The 26,604-nt window shown below is 39.7% G+C and overlaps 1 protein-coding gene and 1 long non-coding RNA gene across 29 annotated transcripts in view; one reads left to right on the top strand and one right to left on the bottom strand.

Moving 5' to 3' along the window:
• Positions 1 to 26,604, top strand: part of C2CD5 (C2 calcium dependent domain containing 5) — a 136,791-nt gene that overhangs the window by 34,167 nt on the left and 76,020 nt on the right. For 12 of the 28 annotated variants that reach the window (XM_037915715.2, XM_037915724.2, XM_043538794.1 and 9 more), the window contains 2 exons: positions 5,901 to 5,986; positions 21,310 to 21,418. In XM_037915715.2, the coding sequence (XP_037771643.2) occupies positions 5,901 to 5,986; positions 21,310 to 21,418 (195 nt within the window). Of the gene's footprint in view, positions 1 to 3,374; positions 3,570 to 5,900; positions 5,987 to 13,378; positions 13,412 to 21,309; positions 21,419 to 26,604 lie in introns of all 28 variants that reach the window. The other 16 variants (XM_037915689.2, XM_037915693.2, XM_043538779.1 and 13 more) reach the window with 3 other exon arrangements.
• LOC119567933 overlaps positions 21,821 to 26,604 on the bottom strand; it is a 39,995-nt gene continuing 35,211 nt past the window's right edge. Inside the window, exons 4-6 of the long non-coding RNA XR_005227864.2 lie at positions 24,770 to 24,870; positions 24,446 to 24,671; positions 21,821 to 22,101 (exon numbers count right to left, since the gene is read on the bottom strand). This is a non-coding gene — a long non-coding RNA (uncharacterized LOC119567933). The remainder of the gene's footprint in view (positions 22,102 to 24,445; positions 24,672 to 24,769; positions 24,871 to 26,604) is intronic.

Here is a 26,604-nt window from a genome sequence, read left to right as displayed (position 1 = left end):
CATCTCCCTAATCATGACAGTTTTAAGGTATGTTACATTTTTTGACTCAGTTATTATACTTGACCGGTGTCTCAGGAGTACTTCAGATTCAAAATTTACACATGGAAATAGGTTGTAGATTCTCAAGAGTAAATTTTGCAAACTTAATCCAAGAGCCTAAAAATAAGCTATCAAATTGTAATTCTCCCTCTTCGTTTTGGGGGGTGGGGGGGGTTACCTTTTGGCCTTTTCTTTATCTTTTGTGTAAAAATAGTGATTATGTGTTATGGACAACCTATGCTGAACATTTACGTTTTTAAAGAAAGTGAGAGCAAGTGTTTTTAAAAAACAAACAGGCCAATATTTATTTTTAAGAGACACCACTCCACAAATTCATACATTTGTATTATTAAATTCCTGATGATTATTGGAAAACATACGTGTTTTCTGATTAAGTTCCAGGATAGGTGGCCATCTTAGGCCTGGTCTACACTGCGGGGGGGATCGATCTAAGATACGCAACTTCAGCTATGAGAATGGCGTAGCTGAAGTCGACGTATCTTAGATCGACTTAGAATCACTTTCCATCCTCGCAGCGCGGGATCAACGGCCGCCTCTCCCCCGTCGATTCCGCTTCCGCCTCTCGCTCTGGTGGAGTTCCGGAGTCGATAGCAGAGCGATCGGGGATCGATTTATCATGTCTACACTAGACGCGATAAATTGATCCCCGATAGATCGATCATGACCTGCCAATCCGGCGGGTAGTGTAGACGTGGCCTTAGTAGACATGCCAAAGGCACAAGAGGGTGATAGTAGTCTGCAGTGAAATTGAGACATTTCTGCAGTAGCTACATTAGATTCTGATCCTGCAACATGATCTGGATGGATGGACTGTTTGCACCTACACAGAGCCCCATTGAAAACAATGGGCTCTATGTGGACATAAGAGTGCATCTGTGTGGATCAGATTGCGAGATAGGGGCCTTTGTGGTGAGGAATTTTCTAGTACGTTAAGGAAGCTCGGCCATCTTCATCAGCTTCAGTTTTTTGTTTTTAAATTTAAGCTAATAACAGTCGTAAGAACAGCCATACTGGGTCAGACCAAAGGTCCATCCAGCCCAGTATCCTGTCTTCCAACAGTGGCCAATGCCAGGTGCCCCAGAGGGAATGAACAGAACAGGTAATCGTCAAGTGATGCATCCCATGTCGCCCATTCCCAGCTTCTGGCAAACAGAGGCTAGGGACACCATCCCTGTCCATCCTGGCTAATAGCCATTGATGGACCTATCCTCCATGAACTTATCTAGTTCTTTTTTGAAGAACTGTTGGCCTTCATAACATCCTCTGGCAAAGAGTTCTACAGACTGACTGTGCGTTGCGTGAAAAAATACTTCTTTTTGTTTGTTTTAAACCTGCTGCTTATTAATTTCATTTGGTGACCCCAGTCATTCTTCTTTTTGCTAGGGCAGTATCATGTAGCTGCTATCTTTTCGCAATATGTTCAACTCTCTGTTGCCAAAATGTGTCTCAATGAGAAGGCTTGCTTGTTATGTCTAAAAATTATACGCACACATAGAATTTTGAAAAAGTAATCACTTAACAACATAATATATAATACGTTTAAGAGTCATGTTTCACCTTGACTTGTGACTCTTCAACTGTAGTTGTTCTGGGAGGAAAGCATAATAATCACTTTATAGTTAGATCTTTAAATATCCTTAATTTTGATAAGAATTAGTCTTCAGCAGAGAGGGAATACTATTGAATGATATAAATTATGTTAAATATTTTCTTCGTGCAGGTGGCAGTTCTAAACAGACTTTACCAAACATGTTTGTGGTATTTTAAAATAAAAAAGATAGCACTGTTTTCACGGATGGCATTAGCATTTTCTCAAGGTTCTATAATCTAAATTAACAACTCAATACAACCCATACTTAGGACACAAACTGTTACAGGATTCTTGGCTCAACCACCTCTGATTAAAGCTTTGTCCCTATAAAGGATACTATTTTTTTTTTTAAACAAATTGAGACTTAGACTAACTTGGTTTAGTTTTTCTTTTACTGCTTTATAAAATAAGTTTGATCCCTCTTTAGTGAAGTAAGTGTAGTATGGCTGTGATGATGTGGCTCTAGTTTTATTTAATGAAAACTGTTCTTACAGATTATTTTAGTAAAGTTATGTTTGGACTTGTCTCGATTTTTTTGGGTGTTTTGCTTAGTAGAGGGTATCATAGTGTCAAAGCTCTTTATTCTAGTATATGACGATGATCTGATTCATGGTTTGGCGCACATAAAAAGATCTGAAATTCAAGGTGTAAACTACTCAAGCCATCTGAAGAAGGGAAAATTGGGATTTTTTTTTTAAGCTATCTGAGCAAGGAAGAGGAATAGAGTATGACTGAGGAAGCAATGTCAATATGTTGACTTCAAATTGAGACTTTGTTTAACTTTCATAAGAAACATATATACCACAATTTTAGGTATTTATACCATGATATAAAGAGAGAGAAACTTGGATTTGCTTATTAGTCTTCTGGGTTGGAACTGTTGGAAGAACGATTATTACCACCATTTCTTTTATAAAGTAGAATGTGATGATACAGAGTAGAATGGGCTGTGTCAAATTCTCTGTAGTAAAAGGTGAGAGGAGGAATTTCAAAATGCACTGAGAAAGTTAATTCTGATTTGGAATTGGAGACTTCCTGCTGTGAGTAGTGCTACTTTTCATGTAATTGTAAACTAAGAGAAGTATCTGGCTAAAGTAGTTACATATTACATATGTAACATGTATTATATATTTTAATAAGTTTGGGGTAGGAGAGAGAGAAGAATTAATATACATGTGGAGGAAATTGAGAAGATGGGCACTCCTCTTTTATGTGGGAAATAAATAAATATGTATATACACACACACACCATTATAAGATTTAAGACTTTAAAAATTAAATTTTTAGGTTTCTGGATAATGGTCAACTTAAATTCACTTTTGGAGAAGAGAACTTGTTACAATATCAGTTTTCCTTAGGCATTTTGGAAGGCTGTTTTGAATAGATTTTATTAAGAAGTATTCACTTTAAATCTTCGTGTAAAATTTAATTGAAATTTGAAATAAATATTCAATTACTTTGGCTCTTTAATAAAACTAAATACATTTTAAAACAAAGTTAATACTCAGATTTTTGATAACATGCTTCTAATCCACACTGTGTTGCTATATTGTCATTTCATTTTTTTGTATGCTGGTAATAGCTTTTTCATATGCTAGCAGTATATATCTGTTCATTTGAAAAAAATGTTTGTTTTGTTTTTGCTTCATTTTGCTTTCCTCCTCCTATTTCTTTAGTCATCTTCTGAATCTACATCTTTTCTCTCTACTACTTTCCTCCACAGCACCTTCCCCACAGGGGCCTAGGATTTTCCTGTTTCCTAGCTCCCCTACTCTGTCTTGTGGTTCCCCACATCTTAACAAGTCCTGTCTCCTCCTCCCGGGGTCTAGCCTTAACCCTCTTCACTCTAGCCATGTCAGCCCATTTGTTCTGAGGAAAAGTGTTTCTTTCACTGAAGAGCTGCTTCTGGCTGCTTCTGGTAGGATCAATCTATAATCATCTTTTTTAAATTGCCTTTTAAGAAATAAATGGAATGTTGTTGTTAATCAGTTAGGGGGCATTTAATGCCTAGCCTTCTATAACTTTTTGCTAAAATAGTCTCTGAAAACTGCTGGCTACATGACTATTACAGGATAATTTTTTCCCCCTTGAGGCTTGCAATAACTTCTAAAGCCTCTTCCTTAAATTTATCAATATTTGAAACAAATAGCCTACTTTTATATTGAAGAACTCTTTCCTTTTCCAAAAAAGTCTCCACTAAATATTGGTAATTGGACTTGCTACCATTAGACAACTACTGAATACTGATATTCTTTTCATTCTCTTCATTATAATAATGTTCCTGTATTTTAGATGGAACAAGCACTCCATCTTTCTTACCAGCTCATTCATATTCTTCTATTGAAATCTGACCATCATGTGGCTAGCAACCATATTAGTTTATTGTACTGTTTAAATTGGTTTGTTTCATTCTGACTGTACACAAACTTTGTATTTGTACTTTCTCCTTTTTATGTTTTGTTGACAGAGATCACTAGATCGTCCTGTTCAATTAAATACTAGAAATCACTGTTTCTTTTCTACAGATAGTGTTTTGATTATTTTGTGGTGTGTTTTTTTTTTTTTTTTTAAGAATGTGTTTCATCTCAGTAAATATTCTTCATTTCATGTCAGTCTGTTTTTAGTATTGTATAGTCCCTTGAAAATACTATTTAGGTCTACTGCAAAATAACATAAAATAACTTAATTTTATTAATGGGACTATACAGATGCTAATCTTTGTTTCCTTATCCAAGAACAGCTAAAAATATTTCATTTCCTGTATATAAATAACATTTTAGACATTATGATAGCATTTGTCAATTTTGAAACAAGTGAGTACACGAAGTGCCAACAACAACAGTCCCTGAGTTTGTTTAAAACAAAAAGCCCTCACACATTTACATGGAAAAATATCTTTCCTTTTTTATTGTTACTGGATTTTTTAGCAGAAGAAAAGGGACAGGGAAAGTAGCAATGTATTGTCTGTTTTAAAATAGCAGTTAAGGTAACTTTAAAAATATTCCCTTTAATCATAACTTCATTCATCTTGTTCCTGATGCTTTTTTTTTAGTTTCATCCTTCATTTTTCTTAGTGTTTTCACTAATATCTTTGAGAGTATTGAAGGGTATAACTGCTGATACACTGAAACCAAATAACTATTGATTTAGCTCTGAGGCATGTAGGCAGATCTGACTATAAGAAATATCAGTGAAATATGTTCTTAGGTATGAAATGCCACTAGGTAAATCTGATTCACCAAAATTGTGATCATTTTAGGAAAAACACAGCCTTGGTATATGTTTTCTTCCTGGATTTAGTAACTGTGAAGCAACAAATGTCTTTTAGCAAGCAAATCACAGATAAATTTGGCAGTTTAGAATGCTCAACAGTAGTCCATGGCTGATCTGAACGATTCAGATGAGTGAATGTACTCTACATAAATGTTAAATTAGACTGTCCTTCAGTTCTAAGTTACAGTATTTTTTTCAGAGTTAAAATTTAAATTAAAAGATGCACATTTGTTACATGCTTGCCCTTACAGTTTTCTCTTTGGTCCAGATCTTATAGTGACTTCAGTAGGAGTGGTGTACATGTAGAAACTGGAGCTTTGAGCCCCAACTCATGAGGAAAAATGATTGAGATACTCTGAAACTGTATGAACCGTAGGACATGGAATCTTTTTTAACTGCTACTGTAAATAATTCCTGGACACAGAGTCCATAACTGGCTTTATAGCAGAAATCTTGGAAAATTGCACTAGTAGGATTACTTCTAGTTTAGCACTTTTGAATTAGGAGTGATCCTGCAATACTCACTGATGTAAATTGAAACTTTGACTGTAACCGGAGTGCTTGTGAAAATAAGGCTTACGGATCTGATCCTGTGCCTATTGAAATTGATAGCAAAAATACCCTTACATCCATGGGAAAAAGATCAAGCCATACTGTAGAACCAAAAGCTGCAAGTTCAATACTCTAGGGCCTTATTCTCATTTACACTAAGGTCCTGTACACCACTCTGACTGTATAAAGGGACTTAAAGTGCAATTTATGTTCACCCTAATGCCCCTCTACATTGGCACTAAAGGGAAATATAGTATAAATGTGATAAGATCCTTAGTCTTCAATGTACCTGACTGGTAAAAAAATAAACTTTCAGAAACTTCTAACTATACTTTGAAATATAGTTTTTAAAAAAATGTGTGACTAATAAATACAGTCTGTAACTTCTTTCTCTGGATGTTATTTATGTGCTGATATTCTTTAGGAATGGGCAGTGGGAGTGCTGGAAAAGAAGGGGGACCATTTAAAGCTCTATTAAGACAGCAGACACAGACAGCTCTGGAGCAAAGGGTAAGGAATACATGATCATATTTTATACTTACATTTCTAATATAATCCTAGTGGAAATTTAACTTTTAATAAAGGTAAATATTTCCTTTTGACAGAATTATTTTGTAAATATTTTTCTTATTTTGTACCTGCCAAACTTAATAAACCTGTTAAACACATTGTTTACTAGCCCCTTTTTATAGACAAATTATACTGATTGTAATATTAAATATATTACAGAAACAACATGAAAAAACTGAAACAAATAATTCTAATCTTCCTAATAATGAAATGTTGTAGTTATTGTTATAAGACACAGTGATAAAAGAGAATTGAGTGTTTGTTTAAATGCATAGATTATTGATGCAGCTGTCATTTTACTGCTGTAATAGCTTTATACTTAATTGAATTTTGGCAAAAGACAAAGTTGATTTATTTAGAAATATTGGGCCAGATTTAAAGATGCTGAAGAGGAGGCTTACTGAATTTATAGATAAAAACGGAACTGGTAGCATGACTTAACCCATACTGTATTATATGAATGGGTTTTATATTTTAGTTATCTTTTATAATCCCAAACTATAAAGCATTGCCATTAAAATCACTATTAAGGAGTATTGGATTAAAAATAACCTTCTACAGTGTTCGGCAACACTGTGCATTCAATTAAATTTATGTTTCTTCTTCGAGTGTTCGCTCATGTCCATGCCACTGTAGGTATGTGGTTTCCCCAAGCGCCGCCTCCGGAAAGTTGTTCCCCAGTGGTATCCATCGGGTTGGCTCTGGTGCCCCCTGGAGTCATATGCTCATAGCGCTGTTATAAAGGGTCCCGCCAACCAGAAGTCCCCTCATTTCCTTCTTACCACCCGTGACGGTTGCTGGAATTGGCTTGTCCTTGCACTCTGGAAGTACTCCTTCAGTGGACTTTCTAACCTCATTGTAAATTGTTATCTTTATTCTTAGTAGTTAAATTTCAGTTTTTAGATAAATAATTAGGTTACAGAACCCCACTCAGTGGAGTTAATCCCTTCCCAGCACCAGAGCATGCCTCGTTCTCTGAGGTTTAAGCCTTGTGCTTCTTGCCACAAGCCTATACTTGTGAATGACCCCCATTCCAGCTGCCTTAAGTGCCTGGGGGAAGCTCACGTATGGGAGTGCTGTAAGATCTGCAAAGACTTCAGGCCCCACACCAAAAAAGATAGAGACACCAGGCTCAGATTTATCCTCCTGGAAGCAGCACTACGACCTCTCTTGGAGCCGGGTCACTCAGACTCAGCACCAAGTACTTCAGCCTCAGTAAGAGCACCCCCTCTACTCTGCGGGAGACTCATCACTTGCACTGAAGAAAGACACTCCTTCTGCTTCGTGGGAGACTTGGCACCATCCATCATCCCGAGTGCTGAAGTAAAAGTGGTTCATCAGGGGAACCTCAGCACTGCTCTCCATCACCGGTGCCAGGAAAGAAGTAGAAAAAGACTGATAGAGGTCGTTCCCCAACCCTGAGGTTGGTGGGGCAGAGACATACTAGTACAGTGTGACCCACATCAGGCAACTCTGCGGCTCCAGCAATCCTTGTGGTGCCATTGACTCCGGCGCTGGAATGGGTACCGTTGAGTCTTGCACTGATGGACTCTCCACCGCAAGAGAGCCACCAGAGTTCCACTGCCCTGGCAGTATTGTCAACGCCAGAGGCATTTGCGGCAGCGAGAGATTTACTCTCTCTATTGCTACTGCCGTCCCCAGCCATATGGGAACGGTCAATGGTGGCACTAGAGGGGAGGACCTCTGCAGAACAGAGGTCTCAGGTGCCTTCAAAAGGGAATCTGGCCATGATGGTCCAGCACCAGTCACCTCCTTCCCGGCACTGGTCGGCACCATTCCACCTTGGTCTCTGGGAAGGGAATCTTCAGAGACAGACTCGGAGGCGGAGTCATATGTTTCACTCAGGAGCTGGCTGTCACTACAGCCGGCATTGTCCGGCAATAGACCCGAGTCAAGGATTCCTACCCACAGCTTGCCCATGGGGACAGTGGCAGATGCTGGGACAGTGTCCTTTCTGGAACCCCCTTGGCTTTCTCTCTGATGCAAGGGTCACATTCCAGAAGGTCATACTCCGTGGCGTCAGAGTCAAGAGTGCCTGTACTTCTCCACTTTGAGCAAAATCCAGGTGCTGAATATCAAGACCCAGCACTGCGAGACACATCTGGTGCCAAGGGTGAAGAACAGTGTCCTCTATCTGTACAGGACGTCCTCCTACTTTCCAAATGAGGCTCTCGTGGGAGAAGACATAATGCCCTCCCAGGTAGACTACAAGACTCATCAGGAGCGCCTCAAAAGAGTGGCTCAAAACCTGAGGATCCAAGTAGAGGAGGTCAGGGAATCCTCCCATGCCCTGGTAGATATTCTAGTAGCAACAGGCCCTTCATGAGTGGCATTGCCCCTGAACGATGCTATTAGGGACCCATCAAGGCATTGTGGCGGACCACAGCATCCCCTCATCGCCCTCAGCCGGCAGCAAACTTAAAAGAAATACTTTGTCCCGGCTAATGGGTATGAATTTCTTTATACACACCCAGCACTGGGCTCTTTGGTTGTATCAGCAGCCAGTGAGCGGAAATGACAGTCAGCAGGGGTCAACCCCCAAGACCAAGGACACCAAAAAAATGAGATCTCTTCAGCAGAAAGGTCTATTCAACAGGTAGCCTCTAGCTCAGGACCACAAATCAGCAAGCGCTCCTGAGCAGGTATGATTTTAACTCCTGGGACTCAGTGCTGAAATTTAAGTAGTTACTGTCAGGTGAAAATTTGCAGCTGTTGTGGAGGAAGGCAAATCTATGGCAAAGGTGACCCTGCAGGCAGCTGTGGATGCAGCGGACGCTGCAGCCCGATCCATGGTCTCAGCAGTGGCAATGCATAGAAGCTCTTGGCTTCAGTCCTTGGGCCCACCTTGTGAGGCTCAACAGACATTGCAGGACCTTCCTTTTGAGGGTACGTCACTTTTCTGAGCAGACAGATTCCAAGGTGCACAGCCTAAAGGACTCAAGGTCCACCCTGAAGACCCGAAGGCTTTATACACTGGCACCCTCGAGGAAACATTATAAGCCTCAGCTGGCCACCTGCCAGTCGATTCTTCCCGCCACCTGCGTGGCAAGATCACAATAGGAGGAAAAGCAGGGGCTTTAGGAGTAGACCTCTGCCGCAATCGTGTCCTGCGCCTGCTTCCTGCAGACACTCTGGGGGGTCTAAGCAGACCTTTTGATGGGATGCACGGGGAAGACATATCAGGACAGAACTTGAATCCAACTTCCCCAGTTTTTGTGGACTGTTTATCCCATTTTTGTTGGGCATGGGCCTGTATTGCCTCAGATTCATAGATTCATAGATATTAAGGTCAGACGGGACCATTATGATCATCTAGTCCGACCTCCTGCACAACGCAGGCCACAGAATCTCATCCACCCATTCCTGCGAAAAACCTCTCACCTATGTCTGAGCTATTGAAGTCCTCAAATCGTGGTTTAAAGACTTCAAGGAGCAGAGAATCCTCCAGCAAGTGATATGTGCCCCATGCTACAGAGGAAGGCGAAAAACCTCCAGGGCCTCTTCCAATCTGCCCTGGAGGAAAATTCCTTCCCGACCCCAAATATGGGAATCAGCTAAACCCTGAGCATATGGGCAGATTGCTGGGTGCTACTCACGATAGCAGTGAAATACACTCTTCAGTTCAGTTGTGCTCCCCCTCCCCCCCCCCCCGTCCCTCTTCAGGGAACCTTCTCACAAGCAACTTCTAGCCCAAGGAGGTGCAGTTGCTCCTAAGGGTGGGAGCCGTGGAAGAGGTTCCACCAGAGTTAACGGAAGTAGAATCCCTGACCCCTTATTTCCTAATTCTAAATGTCAGGAGCAGTCTCGGACCAATTCTGGACTTGTGAAAACTCAGCATATTCATGAAGAAGCTAAAGTTCCACAGGGTCTTTTTGGCTTGCATCATCTCCTCCCTGGATCCAGGGGAGTGGTACACTACACTTGATTTGAAGGACACTTACTTTCGTATCTCAGTCTTTCAGAGACACAGAAGTTTCTTCAGGTTCATCGTGAATCACGTGCACTACCAGTTGCGGTCCTCCCATTCGGCCTGTCAGGCGTACCTTGGGTGTTCACGAAGTGCATGGCAGTTGTTGCAGCTTTCCTGAGGAGACAAGGTGTCCAGGTCTACCCTTTCCACGATGACTGGCTGGTCACAGGTTCATACCAAGATCCAAGTGGAGCCCAATGTAAAGTTAATACAGTCAACATTCCAGGACTTAGGTCTGCTAATAAATGTGTAGAAGTCTGCTCTCTCCCGGTTCAAAGCATAGAGTTTATTGGGGCGGTCCTCGAGTCGGTCCAAGCCAGAACCTTCCTCCCAGAAGCACGATGGTAAGCAATAGGGATGCTTACAGAGAGCCTTAGAAATCTCCCCATCACCACCCAAGCCAGAATCTGCTTGAAGCTCCTGGGCCACATGGCATCATGCACCTATGTGATGCAGCATGCGAGACTTTGGCTCAGATCTCTCCAGGCATGGCTGTCATCTGTATACTCACTGAGCTGACACCATTTAGATGCAGTCATCGCAGTTCCTTCATTCGTGATTGCCTCCCTCCATTGGTGAGTAGACCTGCTGGCAGGGTGTGCAGAAGTCCCATTTTCAAGACCCCAACCATCAGTGTCTCTCGTCACAAATAGTTCAGCATCGGGCTGGGGCGCTCACTTGGGATCCCTCAGAACTCCGGGCCTCTAGTCTCCAGAAGAGCTCTTGCTACACATCAATGTCAGGGAGCTCAGGGCAGTTTGCCTGGCCTGCCAGGCATTCCAGCCCATGTGGCGGGCAAGTGTGTGTCAGTTCTCACAGACAACACAACAGCGATGTTTTATATCAACAGGCAGAGAGGAGCACACTCCTTTCACCTGTGCCAGGAAACACTTCTTCATAGCCCACTCAATCCTCACTGGGGCCTCTGATCTGCCAGAATCACAGAATGAGCTAGCAGATCACCTTAGTAGATACTTCTCCAACCACCACAAATGGTCCATTCACCCAGGTGTTGTGAAAGCTGCTTTCCAGAAGTGGGGAACTCCCCAGATAGATTTGTTTGTGACTAAACACAACAGGAAATGTGTCCAATTCTACTCCTTACTGAGTCACAGCTCCAGGTCTCTCAAAAGATGCTTCCTCCTCCCTTGGATGGGTCATTTCTTCTACACATTTCCTCCCATTCCTCTCATACACAAGGTCTTGATGAGGATTAGATGGGGCAAAGCGGGAGTCATCCTGATAGCCCCTGCCTAGCCCCACCAGCATTGGTTTATCACGCTCCTAGACCTTTCAGTGGAAACACCAGTCTGTTTACCTCTGTTTCCTGCCCTAATCTTCCAGGACCATGGCTGCCTGCTTCACCTGAATCTCGAGTCCCTCCGTCTCTTGGCCTAGAAACTCCATGGCTGAACCCCGCAGAGCTAGCATGCTCGGGCCAGTTTGTGAGGTACTTCTAGGGAACAGAAAACCATCCACTAGAGTTACTTACCTGGCAAAGTGGGAAAGGTTCTCGATCTGCAGAAGGGTGTCTCACCTATGCAATCAGCAGTACCATTTATTCTAGATTACTTACTCCACCTGAAACGAGGACTTAACTGTGTCATCTACTAGGGTCCTGGAGAGATTGTACCCCCGGGTACAGCAAACAGTCCCTCCCTGGGGTCTCAACCTGGAATTGTCAAGACTGACAGGATCCCCATATGAGCTGCTGGCAATGTGCTCTCTGCTCTACCTTTCCTAGAAGGTGACCTTCTTGGTAGCCATTACTTCTGCCAAAAGAGTCTCGGGGATTCGAGCCCTCATTTCAGAACCACCTTACATGGTATTCTTCAAGGACAAGGTCCAATTGCATCCACATCTGGCTTTTTTTCCAACGGTGGTTTCACAATTCCATAGTAATCAGGATATCTTCCTACTGGTCTTCTATCCGAAACCACGTGCGAACAGAGGCTCCACTCTCTGGACGTCAGGTGCATTAGCCTTATTCATAGAAAGGACTAAATCATGTTGGAAATCCACTCAACTATTCGTGGCCATTGCAGACAGGATGAAAGCCAGCCTCAGCCCAAAGAATTTCATCATAGGTCACTTCCTGTATCCGCACGTGCAGTGACCTGGCAAAGATACCTGCCCAGATGGCACATTCCACAAGAGTCAAAGCATCATCGGAAGCATTCATGGCACAAGTTCCCATCCATGACACTTGTAGAGCAGTAACGTGGTTGTCAGTTCACACTTTTGTGTCTCACTATGCCATCACCCAACAGGCTAGAGATGATGCTGGATTTGGCGGAGTAGTACTATAATCAGCATGCCAGTAAACTCTGAACCCCCATTTGCACAACTGCTTGGGAGTCACCTATATTGGAATGAACATGAGCAAGCACTCGAAGAAGAAAATGGGATTACTAACCTTCCATAACTATTGCTCTTTGAGATGTGTTGCTCATGTCCATTCCAAAACTTCTCCTCCTATCCCTCTGTCAGAGTTAGCCAGAAAGAAGGAACTGAGAGACCTACGGCTCAGTGGGACCCTTTATACCAGGGCTGTGAATGCACAAGTCCAGGGCGCACCAGAGCTGACCTGATGGATATCACTGAGGGAAAAGCTTTCTAGTGGCGGTGCTCGGGGCAAGTACACACCTACATTGGAATGGACATGCGCAACACATCTTGAAGAACAACAGTTACGGTCAGAAGGTTGGTCACTGTTGTTTTGTTGTTGTTGTTTGTTTTTTTTAACTCTGAAAATTGTAGAAATGCATGGTAAAAAAACCCAGGTGTGTGTATTTAACTGTCAGATTTATTTATTTATATATAAATAAATCTATTCTATATTATCCCATGTATTATATTGCAATTTTCAAAACATATTTTATAATTTAACACTGGCTACATCTACCCTAGAAGCGCTACAGTGGCGCAGCTGTGGTAAAGATGCTCTAAGCCAAAGGGAGAGAGCTTTCTCATCAGCTTAATTATTCCACTTCCCATCAGATATGGTAGCTATAACATTGTCTACACTGGCATTTATGTCAGTATAATTTATGTTCCTCAGGGGTGTGGATTATTCACACCCCTGAGCAATGTAAGTTATGTTAAAAAAAAGTAAGATCTAACGTAGACAAGGTCATGATGCAGAAGATCTCATGAGGAATAGAGAATGGAGACCACTATTCATTTAATAAGGGCTTTGATTTAGCTGAATTACATACTTGAAGCCAAATGTATGTCCAGTCAAAAACAGAAATTGTTGTGAAATATACTTTTTTTAATGAATAGCTACTTATATGAGTAGTGGATGATTGTCTTTTCATATTTTGTTGTCCATTGCTAAGGAAGGATCTCCTCATAGGTTCTGTCGAAGGCGGGTATGTTTCAAAATATTGTGTGACCTTTTTTTTCGAGCTCTTTTTTTCTTGTATTGAGGATTTCTCTAATTTTGAACAATCATTTTAAAATCGTGTTTTCTTTTTTGCAAGGTTTTGCCAGATTTCTTTGTGATCTTGTTGATGTGGGGTTTTGATATTTTTTGTTTTAATTTCAAGAACATTTAGCAAACCAACATACTTCTGCTTAACTAATATTTGGCATGATTGTACATTTCACTTACAATTTTCATTTATATTTTAATACAAGTACATAGTTTTTGCTTGTAAGGCTTCAGTTTGAAAATAAACACTTAAAGCTTTTCCCTGTGTGCCCTTGTTTGTGCTAGCATCTGAGATACTCTTTGGCTGTAGATCTATCATTTCAATAAAAAAAGTGTCTGAAAAATCAGATTTTTAAAAGATCAAGAAAATGCCAGGCACCTGTAGCGTTTCAGTGTGAGAGTTTGTTTGATTATATATACTGTTTTAATAACACATAGTTTTATAATACCTAATGAAGAAGAATCATGTTATAAAAGGTAGGGCTGTCAAGTGATTTAAAAAATGAATCGCGATTAATCATGCTGTTAAACAATAATAGAATACCATTTATTTAAATATTTTTAGATGTTTTCTACATTTTCAAATATATTGATTTCAGTTACAACACAGAATACAAAATGTACAGTGCTCACTGTATATTTTTTATTACAAATATTTGTACTGTAAAAAAACAAAAGAAATAGTATTTTTCAATTCCCCCATTACAAGTACTGTAGTACAATCTCTTTATCATGAAAGTTGAACTTACAAATGTAGAATTAGGTACAAAAAAACCTGCATTCAGAAACAAAATAATGAGCCTACAAGTCCACTCAGTCCTACTTCTTGTTCAGCTAATCGCTCAGACAAAAAAGTTTGTTTACCTTTGCAGGAGATAATGCTGCCCTCTTCTTGTTTATAGTGTCATCTGAAAGTGAGAACAGGCATTCGCATGGCACTGTCGTGGCCAGCATCACAATATATTTACGTGCCAGATGCGCTAAAGATTCATATGTCCCTTCATGCTTCAACCACCATTCCAGAGGACATAGATTGATTTTCTTTTTTAGTGGTTCGGGTTCTGTAGTTTCCCAATCAGAATGTTGCTCTTTTAAGACATCTGAAAGCATTCTCCACTTCTTATCCGTCTCAGATTTTGAACGGCGCTTCAGATTCTTAAACCTTGGGTCAAGTGCTATTATCTATCCTTAGAAATCTCACATTGGTACCTTCTTGCGTTTTGTCAAATCTACAGTGAAAGTATTCTTAAAATGAAGAACATGTGCTGGGTCATCATCTAAGACTGCCAAAACATGAAATATATAGCAGAATGCGGATAAAACAGAGCAGGAGGCATAAAATTCTCCCTCAAGGAGTTTAGTCACCAATTTAATTAATGCATTATCAGCATGGAAGCATGTACTCTGGAAAGGTGGACTGAGTGGACTTGTAGGCGCTAAAGTTTTACACTGTTTTGTTTTTGAGTGCAGTTATGTAACCAAAAAAAAATCTTCATTTGTAAGTTGTATTTTCACGATAAAGAGATTGCACTACATTACTTGTATGAGGTGAATTGAAAAATACTATTTATTTGATCATTTTTACAGTGCAAATATTTGTAATAAAAAAATATAAAGTGAGCACTGTATACTTTGTATTCTATGTTGTAGTTGAAGTCAACATATTTTAAAATGTAGAAAAACATCCAAAATATTTAATAAATTTCAGTCAGTATTCTGTTGTTTAATAGTGAGATTAAAACTGCGATTAATCATGATAAATTTTTTTGAGTTAATTGTGTGAGTTAACTGCAATTAATCGACAGTCCTAATAAAAAGGGGTTATATAAGGTTATACCTTTAGGGATAGAGCAGAGCATGTGGAATACTAGTTGAGTATCGTAACTGTGATAGTAGTCTACTGCCAAGAGCCTTGGGTTTGAGACGCCTTTAGCTACACATTTCCCATCTTTCTGCAGCATCAAAAAATTACCAGGGGGAGGTACAGAGGGAAAGTTGTAGCTGAAAGGATTTCAGGAGCTTATAAATTGTCCTACATTTGTATAAGATTATATACCTAAATTGTAAATACTGGTCAGTGTTGCTTAAGATGGCATTAATGTATTGCGTTTAGAAAAATGTGTCTCAGTAAATTTGCTATGTACATTATTTCTTTATATGTTGGAAGTGCAGAAATGTACTTGTGGAAGTGTAGAGTCTCTTCGTGCAATTTAGTTGATATGCTGTCTCAGTATTAGGGTATTTTAAAGAAGGTTCCTTAATATGGACTAGGGTAATCATATTTCAAGTTCCCAAATAGCGGACACTGCTGGGGGGCAGGGGGAGAAGGCGCTGCTGGAGGAAGGGTACAGTTGGGGGGTACTGGAGATGTATTGGGGGTTGTACTGGGAAGGAATTTTGGGGGGGTTCTGGAGGGGTGTTTGTACTGGGAAGGGGTATTTGAGGGGGTTCCAGAGCGGGTATCTGTGGCCTCACACTCGAGGTGGGGGTCAGTGTTGTGCTCCCTGTCTCGGTGGCATGGTGGCTGGCTCAGGCCTGGGACATGGTGCCAGCGTGTCAGTCAGTGCCTCCCTTTGGGCCTCTTCTCTTCCCCAGGATGGGGAGCTGGGGCCTAGTCCTGTAACCCCAGCCCTGAGTATGGCCCAATCAAGAGGCTCTTTGCAGCTCCGCTTATCTGGCAGGGTGAACAGGAACTGGCAACTGCAGATAAAGGGGAGGGACCAATTGGGGTGCAGAGACTGCTTTTTCTGAGCTGCAACATCTGGTCCGCAAAGAAAAATCCAGGACATTTCCTCTTACTTCAAAAATCTGCTCAGATGGAGATCAGTGGGCCAAAAAAGAGGTCATGTCTGGGAAAACCCGGATGTATGGGAACCCTAATTTGTGTTTTTTAGGGATCATATTGTTGGGTTTTTTACTCAAGTAACCTGAACTTCAAAACAACAAAGAATTTGATTTAGGGATAATATTGATAGCAATTCTGCTGTGAAAATATACAGCTGTCTTGTATTATCCTCTCTGTATACACATATATTAATTTTTATATTATGTTTTTAGTGACAGGATGTATATTCACAGTAATTGCAACTGTAACACAGCTCTATGTAGATATTTATATACAAATATATATACTTTGTACATATTTTTGTACAAGTGTCTGTATCTATTTGTATATAAGACTTGACCCTCTTGCCATCCTTCTCAGTGGACAAACTCCAGATGACTTTAATGGTGCAGGATTAAGCCCACGCTTTTTACAAAGGGAGCTAAATGCTGCTCTCAGTTACACTTGTGCAATCCTAATGATTATAGCTCAGACCAGTGCCATGGTTCTGCAACTTTTTCATTCTGTGGATCACTTCTCTGAAGCCTCTATCACCATTGCTTCATTTTCAAATAAGATGGTCTCCATGGAGCACAGTTAGAGAACTGTCATCCTAGTGTATTTTCAGTATTTTCTGTTTGTGTACTGCGCCAAAGTTCCTCCTCTGCCTTGGTGGGTCCTGCGTTTTCTGGCAGATTTGCTAGTCTCAGAGGTTCACAGCAGCCCTCAGTTTGGCCACTTTTGCTAGAGGCTCAAACCTGCCGTTCACTTAGCTAACATCATCGCTGGCCAGCATGGGGAAAATGGAGAACAATCTCCGCAGTCTCTGTTGTCCCACCTACTGGGTCGGAGACAGGCCAGATCCCTTTCCAGATTAGATCTTCCCCTCTGGTGTGTGTCTCAGACCAGGTCAACTCCTCCTGTCTCAGATAGGGAGTTCCCCTCCTGTCTCAGATAGGGAGCGGGGGTGGGGGTGAGCCTGAGCCCACTCTACACCGGGTTCCAGTCCAGGGCCCTGTGGATAGCAGCTGTCTACAACGTCTCCTGTATCAGCTGCGTGACAGCTACAACTCCCTGAGCTACTTCCCCATGGCCTCCCTAGTACCTTCTTTATCCTCACCACAGGACCTTCCTCCTGAAGCCTGATAACACTTGTACTGCTCAGTCCTCCAGTAGCAAGCCTTCTCGCTCCCTGCTCCTTGTGCACCGCCCACTAACTGATGGAGGTCCTTTTTGAACCAAGTGTCCTGATTAGCCTGCCTGCCATAATTGATTCTAGTAGGTTCTTCATTGGCTCCAGGTGTCTTAATTAGCTTGCCTGTCTTAATTGGTTCTAGCAAGTTCCTGATTGCTCTAGGGCAGCCCCTGCTCTGGTCACTCAGGGAACAGAAAACTATTCATCCCGTGGCCAGTATATTTCCTTCAACCAGACTCCTGCACCCGACTGGTCTGGGTCTGTCGCAGTACTTACACATACATACTTAAATGATTAGAAACACACACTCTTACATTTATAGACATTGTAGAAGTAGTATATGATACATAAATATGAATGAAGTGCTTATTGCAAGCTCATCAAATTGACCAGGAGTGGCAGTTTTAAAGTAACTGTCTAGATGCAGGTATTACTTTCAACCAGTGCCAGTATTCCTCCAGTATCTGTGCTGTTCTGTGCAAAATACATGCCTGCTGGTTTCAGGCAGATTTACTGCTACCTGTGCTACCACAGCCAGTGGTGAGCTGGAGCTGGTTCCCACTGGTTCGCTAGAACCAGTTGTTAAATTTAGAAGCCTTTTTAGAACTGGTTGTTCCGCGAGGGACAACCGGTTCTAAAAGGGCTTCTAAATTTAACTGGCCAAAAGTGGCACCTTAGGTGCCGACTCCATGGGTGCTCCAGCCCTGGAGCACTCAAAGGAATAATTTGGTGGGTGCAGAGCCCTCACCAGCAGCTCCCCGCCCCACCCCAGCCCCCGGCCCCAGCTCACCTCCACTCCGTCTCCTCCCCTGAATGTGCCGCCCCTCTCTGCTTCTCCGCCCCCCACCCCAGGCTTCCCGCGAATCAGCTGTTCGCGTGGAAAGCCGGGGCGGGCTGAGAAGTAGGCGGTGGCTTCGCACTCAGACCCAGGGAGGTGGAAGTGAGCTGGGGCGGGGGGGCGCGAGGACGGCCGCCTGTGCTGCAGCAGGTAAACTCGGGGGAAGGCGGGAGGCGCAGGGGAACCGCTCCTTGCCCCGGCTCACCTCCGCCACCCTCAGCCTGAGTGTGAAGAGGAAAGAACTACTGAAATATTATAAAACAGTGGTTACTATGAGATCTATATTTGACCGGGTTGTACAGTGAAAAATATACATTCAAAATTTTGCAATATTATACAAACTAATACATACAGTTGGGGATGATACAGTATGTGGTATGGATAAAACAATCGGCAACGGGCACTCCAAGTTGTTTACCTCACAAATGAGATGAAACTTCCTCAGTGTTCATCACTCTTAGCAAAATAACATCTAACATCACTCTTAGCAAAATAAGAGCACTTGAGAATACTGCGGGTTCCTGGATACAGTTACATAGGTTTGTTTAGGTGTCTAGAATTAATCTGACAGGATATAGTTCTCAGTTCAGCTGGATACCTAAGCACATACAGAATTTGCAGTACCTGAGTAGACCCTTCAGCATATGCTTAGGTATCTTGATGATCTGGGGTCATAAATAATATACATTGACTAAAAATATTCCTGTTTTTTTCTTTTTAAATTTACGAGTGACTAGTGGATTTACAGTTTATTTTAATCATATGTTGTTATGGATTATTCCTGCAGAAGAAATGTCAGGAGACTGTAAATAAACGAAAAATTACCTTTAATAAATAACTTTATCAAACGGAATAAAAAAAGACAGAAGTAATTTATACATTTCCAGATGGATAAAAGCATAATAATTGAGGTCTGCTTGTTTTTCAGTGGTGGGTAAGAATAATCTCTTTTGGTGTTTATAGTATACTGTATTAATATAACCTAAACATAGTATGGCCTAAATTTAATTTAAAAACTGTTTAAAATGCATATAAAATACAAATGTTTTAAAATACCATGTCCATTCCTCAATAGAAAACCTCTTCTGCCAGTTTACTTATCTAGCATCATTAGAGTTTAAAACCAGTAAAGTTTAACTGAGCAAAACTCTGTCAATTATCAACATAAAGTTATGAAAAGATAATGTTATATAGATTGATACGGAATTATATGGAAGAAAATACATATCAATATACTTCTCAAAGGTTCACATTCCAATCCTTATGTAAAGCCAGAGTGAAAGAGATTTGTGAGAGCACTAGAAAGATATTGATGGCCTGGAATCTTCCCCCTTGCAGCCTACAGGGCTCTGCATCGAGTATCTGCACACACTGTGTTGTAGTAGTGCTGCCTGGCTCCTCCCTCCACAAACTATTGTAATCCACTGGATCCTGGCAGGTTCCAAACCCACTGTCTGTACCCTGACCAGTCCTCTGATTTGTCTATAAGTAGCTGTATATGGCTTTGTAATCTCTCTGCTTTCTAATGCCTCCATACAACAGAAATGCAATATTTTTGGTCTTCAGCATTACCCTAGAGTGACTCCAGGGTTTGAATCTTAATCTTTAAAGGAACTGATTGGAAGCCCATTGAAATAAAAGGAAAGAGTTACACTCCCTGAAACCTATGGATCTGTCCTTATAAAATAAGGATTATAAAAATTCTGGGGTACTGGGGTTTAAAGTTTACATTTAGCTTCTGTTGGACAAAAGGGTTTTTTTTGTTTTTTTTTTATGCCACTCATTGCCTCAGGAGATTTGATAGTCTCTGTTTAAGATGCACTTTGTCAGTTGACTAGAATCTGAGTGGAATACTTAATTTAGGCAGTCGCTTTAAAATGTGTGAAAAGGGGAATCTTATATAAAATTACAATATTCTTTTTTTACACTTAATCCATAAAAACTATATAAAATAACCATTGTTGCATGAATCATTTATTTTCTTGCCTTTCTGCGCCTAGAATTGGCAGATGGAAACCCATCTTCTTTCCCCCATAAGTATGCTATATTTCAGTATGTATGTATGTATGTCTATAATTATAAAATTAAATCTGTCCATCTTGGGCCCAATCTCATTTGAATGTGAGGAATTTATTTTACTTAACATACATTGTGAAAAGCTATGTCGAGCCCTCAGCCTTGTTTCTCACAGAGGCTGTCTTGACTAGGTGGTCTGGACATAGAGGAGTATTGCTTTCTCATTTTTGCTACAGATAGTAAAAAAAAAAAAAAAAAAAAATGTGTCTAAGGAAAAGAATTTAGAATGTATGGTGATAGTGACCATTTCTTAATCTAATAAAGAATGGTCTAATAACTGTACTTCAAAATCTTTAACACTTTTATTCTAAAGACGTGAATAATTTTTGTTTTATCTAGAGCCATTGGTGCTGTCAGACCAGTCTTTGCTGGCATTTATGTTAGATGCACTTTATCTAATAATGCGCTCTTCATGCTTGCAGGAGCAAAAATCAGTTCCACTCAAAATTTGGATACCAAACTACCCTCAGTTGTAGCAGCCAGCATTAAAAAGTGCAGAGGCATAAGTAAGTTAAATATTAAGCCTCATCACTTCAGAAAATAAATAACATTATTTTTATTTCATTCTTTTAGTGTACCTTTAAAGAAAAAAAGCTAATATAGGCTTTGTAAAGTCAACATTTTAATAAGATTTGAGTTGTTAATTAATATCCATATCCGAATGCAAATCTATGGGGGAAAAGTAATTTTACTGCTTAGAATACTTTTGCTAATACCACATTGTGTTGGATCCTTGAATGTCATACAAGTGATACAGTGCATAATAAGCTTAAAATAAGTGTTTTGCCTAGTGTTAATGCTTTGCCTATATTTCAAGGAGCATAATAAATTACTGCATGTTGATTGGCAGACGGCAGTGTTTTACAGATGATCACCTGCTGTTTATATTTTTAATCCTAACAGGAATTTCCCTTTTTTACCTTGACGGCCTTTCCACCTGGCTTCCTTGTCCACGTTGGTGGTGTTGTCAGTGCACGCTCTGTGAAGCTTTTGGACCGCATCCACAATCCTGGTATGTTAACTAAAGAAATCTTTTTTCAGTCATGTCTCATTGTGACCTTGCATTTGCATAATTTGCATAATTTGTTTTTGTTTTTTATTGTTTTTTTAATTAAAAAAATATACTAAAACAACATTGTAGTTTTCCAGATAAGAATGAGAATTTGAAAAATATTAATCGTGCAGGAAAAAGATTTTTAGTGAGAAACTCTTCAGCAATTATTTCTTAATGTTTTTGGTGTAATGAAGCAGTAAGGGACTATGAACCTAATAATGTAGAAGCAGAATTAATGCCTTTGGATTTTGAAGCTGTGGGTTAATTTTTGGTCAAGGTTTAGTGTTAACTTTGATGCAATTCTGAAATGAAACTTTTTATTTGGAAGCCATGAAAGCAGATGAAATCCTTCATGTTAACTTTATACTTTATTTAATTTCCAGCAGTTTTTCAAATCTTTAAGGATTGACCACACAGTTTAGCTCATCCTGTGTTTTTGACTCTTAAGTGATATAAATAGAAACAACTTTTTATTTTGCAAGAAGTAAAAACCTTAAAGTAATTTTCTGTAGATAATTTTTCCTTGGAAACTCCAACGCCTAATGCATTCTGCAAGCTCTAATTCTTTCATCAGAGTTAAGTAGCTCTTGGCCGTTAGTATTTCATCTTGGTATTATTCGCTGAATCAAATGGAAAAATGCCTAAAAATAAAAGATTTGAGTTGGTCAGTGCCCCTGAAACAGAGGTAGATTAAAGAAAAATAACATCTACTGTGGTTTTGCATTCACTAGCCAGGAGTAATTAGCTTTTAAAATTTTTGCAAATGCATCTTTTTCAAGCATCAGTCTTTTTTTTTTTTTTTTTCCAATCTTTTCCCTGTCATTAACTTCCCACACTATCTATGATTTCTGCAAATGGGTCTAGATAACTTCAAGTTATTGGTTTAAGACTCAATAAAATGTAACAGAATGTGAAACAAAATCCTTGAATGACCTAAATGTAAGAAAACTATTTTTTGAGGGTTTTTTGAAGTGACTAAATACACACATTTTCTTTTCCCTGCCTGTAATCTTCTAAGGTTTTGTTTTATTCCTATGTATGCAATAGTTAGAAGATGAAAAGAAATATCTTAATGCATTATAGGATAAATATACTCTATGTATGTATGGCCTCAACTCCCCTGACTTGCAGTTAGCTTGGGGCTTTACATACTTACCTTAAACGGGATACTAATAAATCCTTGATTATTTTACAGTGTAATAAATTATCAGTATTTTCTTTATAAAAACTTGTGTGTGTTACTTATAAGCCTGCATCAGAGCAAAAAGCATTCTTAGAAGGAATGGGAGAGATATCAACTATCTTCTGATATTTTCTGAAATAACGTCTTGCACTATGCACATTTCTTTTTAACTGATTAACATTTGATAACAGACTGCCTGAAAGCAGGAGCAAAACTGATGGTAGATGCATATGCTGATTAAATAGTTTCTGTTTGCACACGAAAATGTCTCTAACAGCATCTGTTGAAGAACTTTGATTGCTTCTGACAAGTGAATGTAGGATTTACAATCTGTCAAATTCAGTATTATGCCAAAGAGAAAAAGAGAGAAACAATTTGGAAACCCCAATAACTGGTGTGGGACCTATCTTAACCAGCTTTTGAGTCAAATAATAATTTGACTCAATTCTCACAAAGGAAACACATAAGCTGCCAAGTAAATAAACAGGAAAATATAGAAAAGGAAAGAACATTTAAAACGGTTGTTTGGGAAAAAAAATCTGGTAATTGCTATATACTGTACACTTGATCATGCCGAGTGCTATAGCATGCTCCTTACTTTCTTCCCTTTCTATTTCAACCTCTTATTAACTCTGCTGTCTGTGTCTTTCCAGTTCCTGTGGAGTGGTGTTGTCAATTGTGTTCTTGTTGGTAGTGTTTTTTTTCACTATTCTGCTCCTATAACTGATCTACTAATTTGCTGTTTTGAACTCAGCCTTTGTCGGAATTATGGGTAACACAAGATCATACAAACTGCTAGACTGGAATAGTTTCAATTCAGGTATTTTATTAGTCATTCAGTACTACATATGCTGACAGAAATTATGGCAGCTCAGTGAAGTTCTTAGAAATGTTTTGGATCATTAATTAGGTTAATATTTCAAATTTAAATCTGTTTAGCCACCAAATAAATCAATATCTAATTGTCATAATATTCTTTTAAAAAGGTTTTCCATACATTATCAAAATGCAAAACAATATTTTATTATAAAATAGTACTGCTAGAATTATTTAATATCAACCTGAAAAGTTGTTGTTCAGTTGATTTTAGTGGCTTTCAATTTAATGTCACAGTTGAAATCAAATCATAAACAACGTTTTTTTGGGGAAGGGGATGGATTCTTGTCTACACAACTACTTCTAGCCTGTTCCAGTACTTCTTCCAAAGACTTCAGATATTGGATGAATATGTTTGCACAAAAGAGATCTAAAAGAAGAGACTTTGAGGACAAACTTACTACTTAGAAAATAAAGGGTAGGGGAGCAGTCCAGTGTGTGTTGGCCCATAAGTCTTGTTTTGTAAACACGTCAAGCTGACATTCCTGATGGTAATTGTTTGGTTTTGATTTATTAAAAATTCAAAGGCAAAAGTCTTATTCTTTTGTAACCGTGGGCCCAGATTCTGCCAGGTCCATATGTGGGTGCATAGTGGGAGGAAGAGAGGCCTTCATAATGGCCAGGTAGAATACCAGTCCCTGTGCTGGGGGAAGTGTAGGGACTACTCCTTTCATATTCTTCTGGAGGTACAAGATGCCCTGGAGAAGGCAAAGCCATGGCTTTTCCATCTCACACACTGGCCAGCAGAGCTTGCCAGCTGCTGTGGTTTTTAGAATGGGCCACATAAAAAGATGTAGTGGTGAGCAAGGAGCCTCTGACCATCTGGGAGCTTGAGGGAAACATTTTACCTCCTGTTGCTTTGCTTAGGGCAGTGCAGCTGCAGTCCATTCCTTATTATGGGCTATGCATAAATAGTACAATCTTACCTGTAGATGTCAGTGGACCTGTAATATTTCCAAATTAATGAATCCACTTTGAGGGGCTCCATAGAAGAAGAGGAAGAACTTGGTACAGTAGAGGAAGCACCACCAGATAATGGAAGAAAAACAGGTACTGTAGGAGCAGAACTATGACAGGACGGAATCTAAGACACTTGTGTAGATCCAGTGGGCTGAGTTGATCCATCATGTCAAAGGCAGTACTGAGGCCAAACTGAATGAGAAGAGAGAAGAGTCATCATCAAGTGAAAGGAAGTTGTTGATTAGAGACCACTTTCCATGTACTAAATTATGTATAGTTTTAATATTCACATTTTTGTTTTGTTTTCATTTGTTTGTTAACACGCTTTAACACCCATTTCATCTTCCTCATCAGGGAACTGCTCCAACAGAATCTCCTTAACTCCAGTGACCTGAAAGACAAAGGAGAAAATAGTGTTAGGGTATCCCCTATTATTTTCCTATCTTCCTAGCCCCAAAATACCTCTTTATAAACTTATTTTTGATGTTTGAAAATCCTCCAGAAGTCTAGTTTTGCATTTGAGGTGATGGGGGATTGGCTTGACTGGGATTTGATCCCATAGATACAGTAACTAAACATATAAACAGAGGGTTTTCTTTCACAGAAATCAAACTTAATTATAGTGTACATATGAACTGCATTTCATGTTGCCATCTGGTGTTCAAAGGTGGGACAATGAAAAATTCAGTACAACAGAAAATGGCATAACATGTTCATAGCTGTCAAACATCAGACCATGTAGAAACAGCAAGATTTTAAGTGTGAGCACCTGTAGCCTTTTTCTTTAAAATCTCTGATTTGAGCTGATACATTGGTGTGTGCTGGTGTGACTATTCAGAGTTAAGGCAGTTGTCAGAGGGTTATGTGACTGGAGTGAGTGATAAGAATCCTTTCTACATCTAAATGGACCTTCGGCTCTCCAAAATTAGTTAGTAAAATTTGTGGGTTTTAACCTTTTTATAATATTTAATAAAAATGATAATTTTCTACAGACATGGTTTGGAGGGTTGAATCTCCCTTTCATTTTTATGGCTAATGACAATGTTGTTTCAATGTTTATTTGTACATCAGATGTACCCTGAAATTAATGAGATTATTTCTTACTTTGGAAATCTTCATTACTTTCCTTACAGATAATTTTGATTCAGTGGCTAGATTATCTGGCAGATGTTAGTCCTTTCTTTCTTTTCATTGTATGTTTAGATTCAAGATTTATAATTCAGTAAACAGTGACTTAAAAAAGAGACAGTTTATTTAGTTTTAACCTCTGCTTAAGGTGATTCTGTTAGGAGCGAAGTACACTAATTTTAAAACTCTCCTTAAATTAAAGCATTGCATAAATTCTTTGGGGGCCAAATTATCTTTTCAGTGCACCAACAAAACTCTGTTAAGTCAGTGTACTTGCACCGCTATGACAAAGATCACAGTTTGTGTTTGCATAATTAAATGAAAAAGTGGCAGATCACTGCTTACCCATTATTGCATAACATCACTATTCATACACACGGACTCTTTAGGTTTGGAAATATGGGGCCTGATCAAAGCCTACTGAAGTCCATGAGAATTCCCTCATTGACTTCATTGGGTTTTGGATCAGACCTAAGATGATAGAGGATGATGGGGCAAAGGTGGAAATATGTGCAAGCCTCAAAAGGGCAATTAGAAAAGAACTAGAATGGGCCCAGCAGAAATCATTGAATATAAACCTTAGAAAACTTTCAGGAAAGCGTAGCTAAATGTGTAGTTAAAACTACCCACAGGCAGTTTATTTATGCAACTAGAACTGAGATGGCAGATAACCCAAGGTCTGATTGACCTTGGCAGCATTACAGAAATGACTCTGTAAACATTAACGATCCTTGAATAATTTTTCCAATCTATTCAACGTAACAGATTTTCCTTCCACTTGTTTTTCTATCTGCTGTTTTCCTGCTTCATCTATGTTTTCTTTTAAAACAAATATATTCATAATTCCACTCCAGATTTATCTTAAAATGTTTATGTCCTACCCTTAATTTTTCTAGGGATACTGCAGCTATTCAGGCTTGTATTCCCTTTCTGTTGAATAGAATTGTGGTTGACTCCACTAAACAATGTAACTCTGACTTTATGCAGTAGTACTTTA

This window comes from Chelonia mydas, chromosome 1 (assembly GCF_015237465.2).
Source record: "Chelonia mydas isolate rCheMyd1 chromosome 1, rCheMyd1.pri.v2, whole genome shotgun sequence".
Lineage (NCBI taxonomy): Eukaryota > Metazoa > Chordata > Testudines > Cheloniidae > Chelonia > Chelonia mydas.
The sequence above is the reverse complement of the archived record's forward strand: the minus strand, read 5'-3'. Positions and strand labels throughout refer to the sequence as shown.